Source organism: Tympanuchus pallidicinctus, unplaced genomic scaffold (genome assembly GCF_026119805.1).
Source record: "Tympanuchus pallidicinctus isolate F22 unplaced genomic scaffold, pur_lepc_1.0 scaffold3, whole genome shotgun sequence".
NCBI lineage: Eukaryota > Metazoa > Chordata > Aves > Galliformes > Phasianidae > Tympanuchus > Tympanuchus pallidicinctus.
In genome coordinates, this window is record NW_026294747.1 from 88,384,490 (window position 1) to 88,397,334 (window position 12,845).

At 43.1% G+C, this 12,845-nt stretch overlaps 1 protein-coding gene across 8 annotated transcripts in view; it reads left to right on the forward strand.

Annotated features, from left to right (window-relative positions):
• The first annotated feature begins 1,000 nt into the window (after positions 1-1,000).
• The window catches only part of ITGB8 (integrin subunit beta 8), a 59,179-nt gene continuing 47,334 nt past the window's right edge, over positions 1,001-12,845 (forward strand). For 4 of the 8 annotated variants that reach the window (XR_008209098.1, XR_008209097.1, XM_052693673.1 and 1 more), the window contains exon 1: positions 1,481-1,677. Coding sequence is in view for 3 of the 8 variants with exons in the window: in XM_052693673.1 (XP_052549633.1) it covers positions 1,548-1,677 (130 nt within the window). In the remaining 5 variants the exon portion in view is untranslated. Of the gene's footprint in view, positions 1,084-1,480; positions 1,678-7,659; positions 7,857-12,845 lie in introns of those variants that run through there. The other 4 variants (XR_008209099.1, XM_052693676.1, XM_052693678.1 and 1 more) reach the window with 3 other exon arrangements.

The window sequence follows — 12,845 nt, forward strand, 5'->3', positions numbered from 1 at the left end:
GAACAATGACATTCCAGATTAATGTCTAAAATTAAGGATTTCTCCAAAATGAGGCAGAAGAATGAAACTGTTTAAAAACACCAGGAGTGGGACCACAGGACTGCGCCCCTGCCATCTCTTCCTCAGAGATCTCAAAGAAACTCAGCGCACCTTCACTTTGACTTTTGGCCAGTGATAAACTGCCTTTATCTTTAGTACCGTGAGGCTTAGCACTGAGCCTCAAAACACTTTGATGGTCTTTCGTTTGTAAGGACTGTAAAGCTGCACGGCTGCATGTGAATGATTTATTAACATTGTACCCTGGATGCTGCCCCCGGATACTACGTAGGCACTGCACGCACTCTGACATCTCTTTAGAAGCACCACAAAATAAGCGAGGCCACAGCCATGGCTATGGCTGGCTCTGCACTCGGGGCCAGTAACCCGAGGGGTGACAGAGGCTGCACAGAGCCACCTGCCTGCACACCGCCCTCAGCCCGAGCAGCGGAGCCCAGAGAGCAACTCGATGTCACTGCGGACAGGGCGGACGGCCGCGAGGTGCCCGGGTCGGGCTGGACGCTCGCACCTAGGCCAGGCGGGGCTTTCCTGACCCGCACACGGCGAGGTACTTTCCGCACCGCTTAACCTTTGCGTTACTCTCACTTCGCCCCACGGGGCGGAAACTCCGAGCAGAACTCGGGGAGGACGAGAGGAGCGACAGAGAAAAGGCCTCGGGGCCGCTCCCGAGGCGTGGGTGAGGGCTGCCCGCCGCCGGCGCGCTCCGGCGGGAGCGCAACTCCCCGCTCCTGGCCTGCGTCCGCCTCCCCGCGGCGCGGGGCGGCTACGAACGACGGGGCTGCGACCGAATAAAGCGACGGGGACGCAGTGACTTCAGCGCCCCGCCTCCGCCCGCCCCCACTCCGAACCTGCCCCGCTGCCGTCTCCTAGCAACGGGGGGGACCCGCGCGCTCGACGCGCACCGACGGCGCCCCGGGCTGCTGCAGAGCGGCACCGCGCCCGCTGCTCCCCCGCCCAGCGGCGGGTGCTGACGGCGGCTCCGGCCGGGGCAGGAGACGGCGGCGGGCGGCGGCCACCTGGCAGGGGGTGCGCGGCGGGGGCGGACGGGGGGCGGGCGTTTCCTTGAGGGAGGTGCGGGGAGGGCGGCTGCGCTCCCGCCGCTCGGCCCCGCGCGGTGCCCGGTGCCTCCTCCCCGCGGCCGGACGGAGCGGGCGGCCGGGCGCCCCTTGCGCGCCGGGCTGGAGGCAGATGGAGGCGACCGCTCTCCGCGTACGCCCGGGGCCCCGGCGCCACCGCCGTCGGCGGGAGGGAGCCGCCTTCGGCGGGGCGCGGGGGCGCGGCCGGCGCTGCCCCTGAGATGCGGCGCTCCGCGCCCGCCCCGCCGCCTCCCCGCGCCCTACCTGTGCCGGGCTCGCCGCCGCCGCCGCCCCTCCCCCGGCCCCGCCGCCGCCGCCGCCGCCGCCCCCGCGGGGGCCGGGACTGAGCGCGCCGCGCCGCCGAGCCGCGGCCCCGAGGAGAGGGCGAGGGAGAGGCAGCGGGAGCGGCGCCGCATGATGTGGGTGCCGCTGCTGGCGTGCCTCACAGCGGGGATCGTCTCCGTGCCCAAGTGCCAGCGCGGCCCCGGGGCCCTCCTCGGGGCGGTCCGGCTGCTGGCGGCCGTGCCTGGACTCTGCCAGCGCCGTAAGTTGCCGAGTTGCTCTCCGTGCCTCTGCCCGAGAGGGACGGACGCTGTGGGATGGAGGGGATGGCCGAGCGGCCGCGGGCAGGTGGGGCGGTGGGTACATACGGCGGTAGGGGGGGCGGATCAGAGCGGCTCCTGCCACTGCGGGAGCTGCCGGCACGGCCCGGCTGCGGTCCTAGGGCGGGTGGGTGATGCGATTAAGCGCTCGGTTTGACAGCGCGGGCTGAAAAATGGGCATGGAGTTCAGGGAGACCTTTTTTCTCTACCTGCTCCAATCGGTGCGCGCTGACAGTCCGCTGGCACCAGCAGTTCTGCGGGCAGTGGAGGCTCAGGTAAGAGTGGGGGACGCTTCGAGTTGCGGGAGGGCTGCTCGAAGTTTTGCCGTCAGTTTAGGCCGAGGAGTTTGTGCAGATGCACCTCCTGTGTCAGACAGCTCTCAGGTTAGTCTGGCGTTTCTTCAACGATGCGGCTTCACCGGCGGGGACCGAGAGACAGATCAAGTTGACAACCACCTTCCCTTTCTTTCCTTTCCCTCTGTGGAGTAAATGCATATTCCGTGCTTAAGCCTGGAGTTAATTTAAACATTAACTTGAAACCTTTAAAAATAAGATTTGTAACGGGAACAATGCATCAGTCTTAAGTTCCTCCCTACATATGTGACAAATTCATGCCTAATTCAGTGGGATTTGCCCAGTGCTTTTAAAAACAATGGAATAATTTGTTAAGTTTCACAGAATAATTTATTTTGCTCTTTTGGCTTCATAGTTTGAGTTCAAAACCAAACTAAATGTCAATAGGAAAAATAAAATATAATATTATTAAATGTCTTATGAAACATGACAGCTTCATCCAGTATTCCAGATTCTTTTCTGTGCAGTGTAATTGAGTTTAAGAAACTAATTGAAACTTTATGGAAGGGGATCTCGTTGCCTTAGTGCAGTGGTATGCTTGCTCCTGGGTGCACAGCAGTGCAAATGAGGCATGAGAACAGCATGACATAGGTGAAGACTGTGTGTGGGGCTTTTGCTCCACAAGATGCTTGCTTCCTTTGTTGTGCTTGACAGTGAAAATGCACATGGGTGGTAAGTTGTGGGCTGCATGTTTATTGTGACAACAGCTACCAGGTCCGGCAGTCTGCTGCTCTGATAGATCTTGCTCTCTTCCTCTGTGTTTGAAACTTCTGCTAATTTGTGAAAGCTGAAAGTTGCACTGAATTCTTCCTTTCATGCATAATCACTTCATAGTTTAACCAAGAATAGTGTTTTGTTTTTCCTTGAGTATATATAATAAATGGTAGAAGTTTGGAGGCTTATTGTTACTATTTATTTTATTTCCTTGTCTGTCTATTTTACTTTTGGCTGCGTTAGCTCTCTGCATCAGCACAGCACCACCTGAATTCCTTGAACTTCTGCAGTCTGCTGTTAGCAAAGCGCTGGGCAGCAGCTCCATGTACAGCTATTTGGCAGCGCAGCTTTGTTGAAGCAGCCACTCCTCCATGCTTCTGCCTTGACAGCACTGGGCATGGAGAAGAGCATCACACTGTTCCCGTGCCATCAGAGAGTTCAGATTATTTATGTGCACATTTGGCAGAATTTCTTGCACTGAATCTCCAGTTCTAAGAGGAACTGGAATGAATATGAAACATTCATGGGACTGAAATGTATTCATTCTAGTTGAAGCATTTCTTGCTCTTCTAATTGAAAAATGTACAGTTTTATGTCATCTGAAGTATTTGTTCTCAAAGTAGAGTTTGAGATGTGAGTTACTGCTTGGGTGTAAGTAAAAACAGAGTGTGACGCCAGTTTGCAGCTAAGAGGAGTGCAGAAGGAAATCTCCCAACACTGTAAAGTTGCAAGTCCCAAATTAAAGGTTCTGTAAGCTCAGATAAAAGGTTAGTGTTGTTCCCTTCGACAAAGGGTCCCTTGTTCGCTAAATCTTACCGAAGGGAATTTACAGTTCACTAAGCCAACTAAAACAAGTACCTGACATAAGAATGGAACTAATTCAAAATTAAATTTGTGTTATAGCGATTTACACAGATCTCATATTTATGATGGAACACAAAAAAACTGACGAGCTCCTGAAGAATTAAACCAGCGAAGTGAATAGAAGCTGAATTCTACAGCGAGAGCATGTGTGTGCATTGCTTGTATAACTACTCCACATATGTGCAGACAGTCTGCTCACTTGGCTCTTTCGGAAGCTAACCTCATGCAAGTCTTGCATCTTCTGTATTACCATATAGAGTGCATAGGGCTAAAATGCTGTAGAATGACTGATCAGGCCAGGTTAACAGAGGACATAGGTTAAAATCCCAGCATTGTCTCAGAAAAAGCAGTTTTTACATACATTAAAACTTGAATGCTAAGGTGCTTGATGCTTTCAAAACTATCTGGGTTAATCATTCCTACATGAAACTCAAGTAAGCAGAGTTTACATGTGATGTGCTCCCAGAGATTGGATGGCATGGCAATCTTTATCCTTGATTGAAGAACTGAAGATCAGTCACATGGCAGTTCTTTTGCACAGTCATGGTTGACAAATCTCTTGACATTTTGAAAGTTGGCATTGTCAGTATTCTTTATAGTATCTTTTGGAAAGACCAGCTGGGGTTCTGGGGAAAACAGAAGATCTGTGATGATAGCAGGGACAACTGTTAATTGATTTATCCAAACAGCATGACTTCTGATGCCAAACATAATCCATTACTGTTCTCTCATCTGGCTCTTTGGTAGTTTGCCAGCCTTGACACATCACATTCTCATGTTCTAGTTACAAAATTTCATAAATCGTTACAGTGTCACTTCTCAATGGCATAGAAAAAGCCATTCAAACTACACAGGAAAGAACTGTTTCTGAGGAGGTGGTCAGGAAGTGTCCTGCCCTCCCCTCCCAAAAAGCAAGCAAGCAAACAAACAAAAAATCTGAAATAAATTGTATGTCATGATAGCTTTAACCATGTATCTGTTTGTTGATTTCTATCCTATGCCCATTTCTATTTAGGGGCTCAGTGAAAGCTGTATTGTATGGGGTACTCGGCATTGAGACAGTTCTGCTTTTCCTAAGTCTTAAAGCAATCCAAGGAGAAGAGAAAACCCATTTTAAATTTCCTGATCCTATGTGGGTGATTTGCACCTTAAGGCTATTAGATCATTTTTGGCAGTAGATTGCACTTCTAATGAATAGCAAAGAGGAGGTTCACTTACCTGCATGTTTCAAAGGAGCATATTATGCCAATGGTATGCATAAATTTACTTTGTAGTTTGCACAGTTCTCACCACTTGTTACAATTTCATATATTTCTTTGGGGTTTTTATTCAATAGTTCTTTTATGGTTTGTTGCAAGTTGAATGAAATGATGCACATATAGCATTTGCAGTGTTTCTGTTCTACAGATGCTTGAGATGGTGTGATTGTGGGAAAAGAAAGGAGATGGACAGTTTACTAAGTTTACTAGAGGAGCAACAAGTATACTCTTGGTGCACCAGGCAGCTTGAGTTATTATGTCATTATGGACGCATTGCTGCTGAAGAAAGTAGGGAAGGCAGCTTGAAGTCTGCATGCAGCAGGAATATTGTTCATAGCAATTTGAAGAGGTAGTAATTTCTTTTGTCCTTGAGCTTTCAAGGGCTGGAGCTGCAATTACTCCAAAGCAAGTAGGAATTACACTTCATTAATCAAGAGGCCTGGATGAATAAATTTGATTTTCCATTAAAGTACAATTTGAGTTTGATTTATCTCTTCAGAGCATCAGTAGGATGTTAAAATGTAAGCGTTATGGAAACCTGAGGAAATCTCCATCAAATAAATCCTCATATGTTTATATGTTCAATATACATAAACAGGACATAAAAACATAGTGCTTCACTATATGCTTCAGTCACTGTAAGTAGAATTTTCAAGTTCCTGGAAAGAACTTAGTCATAAAATAAGAACATCAAGGAACTTTTCACTTGAATGACTCCTGAAGACAAAACCACATCAATTCTAGATGTTAGTGTAGCTAAAACAAAACTGGGAAAGGAAAAAAAAACCAAAACAAAACAACCAATAAGATGTACATGTTAATTGGTCTTGGAGTTAAGATAATTAGTATTGTTATTCTACAATAAAAATTGTAAGATACCATGTTTACAAATTGCATAAATTGCATAGAGTTCTTAGTAGAAGCCAGAGATTTCATCTTTGCAACAGATCCACAGTAAGAAACACTAGCTTTGTTAAACAAAATTTTTGCTATATACATGAGCTGCTTTTTTTATGATCAGTGTGCATCTAAAAAACCTACAGCAAAAACAGGTTTTGTTCAGTATTGGGATAGGTGTATCTCATTGATTTAATGAGCTCTGTCAGGAAGGACAGACAGAATGTCTTTGTTTTCAGTGTGCTCAGTGTTCTTAAAATACTTTAATGGCACTGAAATTGTTGTATTTTCAAGAATTATGTATGTAAATCTCTACTTCCTCTGTTGGTGGTAGTACAGACATTTTGATATAAAGACAGTTTCTCAAGCTGAATGCACTGAAAACAAAATTTTAGAGAACATCAATTCCTTTCTGTTAATATGCTTTTAAGTCAAATTCTTGAGGCCTCTGTGCTTATAGCTATGTCCATATTTTCAACAAAATCTGATTTAAAAGTCCATAACTAATTGCTGACATCTGTCAAACCAGTGGAAAAGATGAATACTTCTTTTTGATCTGCACAAATAGACATAATTTTTGATGGACAAAATAGGAGGCGGTCTGTTATTCTTCTCTAGCCACTTGAAATTCATTAAGGATTAACATGTATATATATATATATATATATATATGTATATGGTGTGGCTTACATAAATGGATTCAGGCTATTTAGTTTTTGGAAAGGAAACAGGGCTCTAATGAATTAGTTCACTGTAATAGAACCTTTCTTCAAGAAGAAGAGCCAGCCTCTTCCCAGCCATTCAGGATTCCCTCTTGTTCTGGCAGCAAAACAAGAATAACCCTTTTAGCAAGATTATATGAATTTATAGCATTAGAAAGCTGCTAAAAAGGCAACTTCTCACTGAGTCTGTGTTTTCCTAAACTCAAAAGTTTGCGAAGATCATAATTGACTCCTTTTCTTCATATGTTTCTATGCTTCCCATGACTTCACTGTCATATGCCTGTAGTAATTTCAGCCTGCTATTAACTGTGATGACAGTAATGAACCTGAAGTATTTATAATTACCAAAAGAGATGAAGAGATGGATTTGAGCTATAATTATCAGAGGAGGAAAATTCTGTAGCTTCAGGCAGGTGGAATAATGCTCCTGGGTGCTGGATTTTTATTTTTCATAAGGGTTCTTCTCTGCCCAATGGTTTGGATGTTGTTAGCAGCACTGTGTTATTGAGTTCCAATCTTAAGAACTTCAGAATTTTTGGTATTTTACTGTTGTTGTAGCTGTGTTATGAATATTGCTGCATGATGTATAGTGGCATCTCTAAAGTCATCCAAATCTGGTTAAACCAGTGACTCCTCTCTCCAAAACATATTCCCTTCCTTCTCAGTGTTCAAGTGAGCGAGGCATAGTGAATTCCTCTTGCTGTACTGTAATTAAGAATATGATTTATGTCCACTTCCTCTCCACAGGGTGACAGGTTAGTTCTGTACTGAAGACAACTTTTTTCTGTGGGATGGGAGGTTCTTGCTGGACATCTGGAAGTTAAATGGAGCAAGATTCTCATCTCCTTGTACAAACAGGACTCCCAGGAAATAAAAAAAACTTTCATTCTGGCATGAATGGTGTAAAATGACCTAAATAAAACTAGTGACTTAAGCAAGCAAGCTCTTCCAATCTAAGCAAAACTTTGAATTGCATTTTGCTGTCAAAACTGTTGTGATGTGAGTTCAGAGCATGAAATAAATAACTACCTGTTTGAAATCTCAAAGCTGCATGTTTAAAGGCTGTCCCTTACAGAGCATTTAAACTGCACCTGCAAGGCATTCACATATGTGAGTACTTACTTGCAGAACCACAAGCAGAAGCTTGCAATCAAACTGTATGTTCACCAGTAGTTAGAGTTAGTATGCAAGTCTGCACATTTTACAGCCTGCAGTCATGTTTTATGTAGTCTTTACCTGCAAATTATAAGAAGCTAAAAGGCTTATTATGTAAACCTAAAATGGAGGTTGGGCACTGCCTGCTCCTAGACAGGTATGATTGCTATTTTCTATTTTTTCTTCTTCTTTTTTTTTTTTTTTTTTAAATGTTTGTGAATAACATGTGTGTCTTTTGTTTCAGAAAGTTAGTTTCTCATTATTCATTTAAAAGATTTTTGTGTTCCTCCAGTTTTTATGTTTATATTCGGAAAAACACTGCAGTTTAACTTGTCTTTGAAGGACTCATGCTTCAGCTGTTAATCATCAAACTGTAGCTTGAGTGTCTTGTGCTGTGTTATCACAGTTATTTGAAATAAGACAATGGTTTCTGCATTCAAAGAGAATAAAAGTAAAAAAAATAATTTAAAAGAAAATCCCAGAAAGCTTTTACCGCATTCCATTGTTCTCATGTCCAATGACTTTTTTGAAGATTCAAAACTATTGAAAAGCAAGTTACTGGAATAACAAAGAGCTAACACATTGTATTCCTGAAGGCAATAACATTTTTAATACCCCTAGTGAATATATCTTCCTCCAGAAGCTGGGATCCTCCAGAAGATGGGCATCATACACTACGAGTCCTCAAGAGAGGTGGTTACCTTCTTTGATACCAGTCTTTAATTTCATATTCTTGAGGTTTTCTAATTCTGAGTGCAATTTAATTCATGCTAAGTGTTTTCTTTTAACCTTGGCTTGTCTTCTTTTTATACTAATATACACAGTTATTTGGGTTTATATGCAAACACATAGTGAATTGAGGCTTTTGTTTTGTTTCAGGGCAAACTTCTATAAAGTATATAATTTGATTATCATTTTGTTCTTGAGGGTCTGGTTCCCACAGGTATTCAGCTTTGAGTATTACAGCCTGGAGTATGAAATAAACTTGTCCCAGTCTATAATGTATACACATAACAACTCATCAAAGTGAGTTATTTGCATTGCTGTGGACTAAGAACCAGTGGATCAGGTGGTCTGTGATGATGCTCCTTGTGAAGAAATAGCTCTGAGCTATTCTATGTTGCTGATGAGCTACTTGCCAGTCATGCTTGCTAAGATAGAAGCAGTGTAATCAGCCCTGAGGTCCAGCAGCAGCAATTTTAGGCTTTGTGAGAGCAGCATGGCTGTGTCCAAGCTGGCCAACTCTTAGAGAGATCCTAGCATCTGGAAATGACGAGAGTATAATGATTTCCATGTCCACGTTCTATCCTTGAAAATGGGAATTAACACTGCTTCACACATCCTGAAGTTCTTTTTAAATCAAAGGATTTAATTAAATTAAAAAAAAAAAAAAAAAAAAAGAGAGAAAAAAGAATTAAACCTTCTGCTTCCATATGCTTTGTATTTTTACTGGTGCAAAACGGTGCAAAACTGTGCAAACAAGGCTATCAAACCTTTGCCATAAAAGCTAACGGCTGTTGGGAACAAATCTAGTTCTAATGGTATAATCAGAGTAAATTGCCCTGTGTGTTTTTACTTGCCAGAGACAGAAAAGATTGGCTTCGGAAACTAAATAGTCTTTGACTCATTGTTTGCAGTCATGGGTTGCATCAACCAAATTTAACCATCTCCTATAAAAGCAGGAAGTTTCATGGAAAGGAGAGGCTGCAAGTAGAATTGGACAACAAAAAAAAATTGTGTGTTATGAAAAATTTCAAGGTTACAGTCCTTGTTTTCATTCTCTATTGTAGTTTGGGAACAAAGTCAATCCGGAGTACTCAGTAGCAGTCAAGGTCATATTTGAGGCTGCAATTTGATGTGTTTGTGAGCCCCAACTGCTACACCAGCAACTATTTTTGTAGCACCTTTTCTGAAACACTATGTGCAGCTTTCTGATATAAAGAAGAAATTCTCTATGAGATCTATGCATTACTCTCAAAAACTGGAGTCTGTATTAATCTGTATGAGGTTTCTGTTCTCAAAGTTTCCTTTTGAATGTTGTGCAATATTCACATCACTGAATCTCCCTGAGAGATGAGGCTAAGGAAGATGCTTGTAGGCACAGGAAGGTGTAAGGAGTATCTCCTTGAAACCTTGCCTCATTCCCTAATTCTGGAAACGTGCATACCCCATACGCACATGCTGGAAAACTCCATCCCGTGTGCCATGATAGAGCATTCAACACCAGAACATCCAGCTTCGACGTTACACATCCTAGCCTTTGCAACCATGTCCTTTTCTGTCAGAGCTTTCCTAACACTGTGTAGTAACGCCGTAGAAAAGGGCCTCTCCTTTTTCCTCATCTCTCTTTGCCTTATTCAGCTGATACCCAGCATCAGTTCTCCCAAGTGGCATCGTTCACAGATTGCACAGTGCATAAATAGAAGGTCTTGGGTCTGTCTCTGCACAGTTTGCACAGGCATGAACTGTAGTGTACTAAGGCAGACTGCTGCATTACTTGACATTCTGATGGCCCATTACTGTTGTGGCTTCCAGTAAAACCCTTCGTTCTCATAGAATAATGTGTTCTTGTGGTAATGTGGAAGAATAAGGAGTGGGAACCCACAGTGGCCACCAGGACTCGCTCACTAGCAATATCTAGATGTGTTTGTATACTTCTTATTTATGTCATTTTTATCTCTTATCTTTATAACTATATCATGGTTTTATCTTTCAAGGTATTCTGCTTTTCTTTCAAGGAACACTGTACCTCTTGGCCATTATTATTTTTTTTAATGACTAGTAGAAAAAGAATGTCAAAGGTGGCAGAGTTTTTGTTGTTGTTGTTTGATTGATAGTTTAATAGAAAGGCTTGCCATGTTTACAGAAGTATATTTCCAGGGCTCAGGATTTAATCAGTAGGGGTTGGCTTTTTCTCTTCAGGTTACCAGCAAAAGGCCAAGAAGGAATGACTTCAAGTTGCACTAGGGAAGGTTCATATTGGATATGAGGGAAAATTTTCTCCTTCAGAAGAGCGGTGGTGTACTGCAATAGGCTGCCCAGGCAGGTGGTGGAATCACCATCCCTGGAGGTGTTCAAGAAACATGTAGATGTTGTTCTAAGAAACATGGTTTAGTGTGGTAGGTGGATGGTTGGACTAGGTGATCATGGAGGTCTTTTACAACCTAACGATTTTGTGATTCTAGAGTTCTGTGAACAATGAAGATCATGTTTTGTACCTTTCTTTTGCTCACCCCATTTTTCTTAGAAAATATTCATCTTATACACCCAGGTTTTATATCTGGGCTCCTTTTGCTGCTTCTCTTGCTGGAGAAATGTTTTCAAATCCATACAGCTTCGCTCTTGTTTAAACAAAACAGGAGAGTAGAAAGCAGAAAAATTGTCTGGTAAGTTCGTTCAAGTAATCTTAGGAATTTATTCTCAATCACAATAGATTACAATTTTCAAACTGAAATATTTTTGGACAAAGGGGAGGACCTCCTGTTCAGAGGAATACCTTGTTACCCTCTTGGGAAAACATGGTGACAAAGCATGCTTTTGAAGCATGACATTGCACATCAGGGGCAAAGAGACTGCTTATTGCTTGCTTGGAAAAAGGGGAGATGAAGCCCTAATGCCAGGATTAGGTTTTAGGATTGGTGGTTAAAGCACAGCCTCTCATTTTTTCCTTGTAATCTGAGTAAGAAAGTGTCAGACACAATAATCATGGAAAAAAAATCCCACTCTAACATTTTTACAATGCTTTTCATTGTATCTGTGCGTTCAGCCAAAGTGCATGGAGAAGCTGCACGTTAGCTAGGGCAGCTCCTGGCTGCCCGGTGTAGGAAATGCCCTGTGCAGCTCCCAAGGAAGGACAGAAAGGTGGAGGTGGTTGCAGTGTGCTGTGTAAACTGCAGCATCCCTCAAAAGCAAGGCTCTGTTCTAGTTGCTGAAGGCACATCATCAGAAGAGATGGGCAGCCAGGCTGACTGCTTACGTAGAACAAGATTGGATGCAGATTTTAAGGGTAAAAAATGTATACACAAGATGATATTGTATCTTACTTTAAGTAGTGCTCAGCAGTCTGAGGACCATGATCAGGAAGTATAAACTGCTAGTTATTTTTTGGCTTTCTGTGTTAAGTAAGCAAAGAGTGTGCATTCCAAAAACAGCATAAATGTGTAACTACAGCAATGTCATTAAACGTCTAAATTCCTGGATGTACGTGAACAACATGCTGGCTGTTGGAAAACTGAGTGTTTAGCATTCACTCCAACCCTAGAACACATTATTATTATTATTATTCCTACTCTCAGATAAATGCTCTGATCATGATAAAGTTACATTCATAATATGGAGGCAGGATGTGATTATAACGTACACAATCTTTGTCTAGTCTTGATCCCTTTTGTTGCTGAAGTTTAGGCTTGTCCTACCTGTGCTTAGTAGCTGGAGCACAGTTGAATGATGTGGGGGAGGCAAGAAAAGAGCAGGTTAACCTCCAGCACTCATTTTTTATTATCTGCATATGCCTGTGCAGTTCCCAGCACAAAGGTTGGCCCTTGTTGAAAATAGCTTTTGGCATACATCAGTTCTAGTGAAGCCAGTAGAAACTTGCCCTTAGCTTTGGCTGAACAGTAACTCAGTCTTGTCTGGACTCTGTTTTTGGTGAAGTGGCAGGAAAAATCTCAGTTCTTTCTTTAAGCCAACTCATATAAAAATGTTTCTTGCTCTAGCATGTGATTTTTAAAATAAACTGAGAAGTTTACACTGAATCAGTTAAGGTTTTAGAGTACATTTATAACCAAATAGTAAATATTTGGTGAATGAAAGCATTTCCATAAATGTTACTGCTATAATGGACTACATACTTGGGAACTATAGTAGTGATGTAGCCAGAACGTGTCTCAGGAACTAATAAACCTTTTCAAGTTTCTCTTTATTCCAAAAAAATCATTTTTTGGAGCCAATGGCACCAAGCCTGTCAATTGCCAGTGCATGACTTCACGTTGCAAAAATGGAGCTCTGAGTCTGGAGAGTGATCTGCAGAGAGATTTGCATCCAACAGTACTGTGTACCTCATTTGGTAAAGTATTTAATCTTCTTTGATCACCCTGAAAACCCACACTGGATTTTGAGATCTTTTCTTCTCACTTAGCAGTTTAGA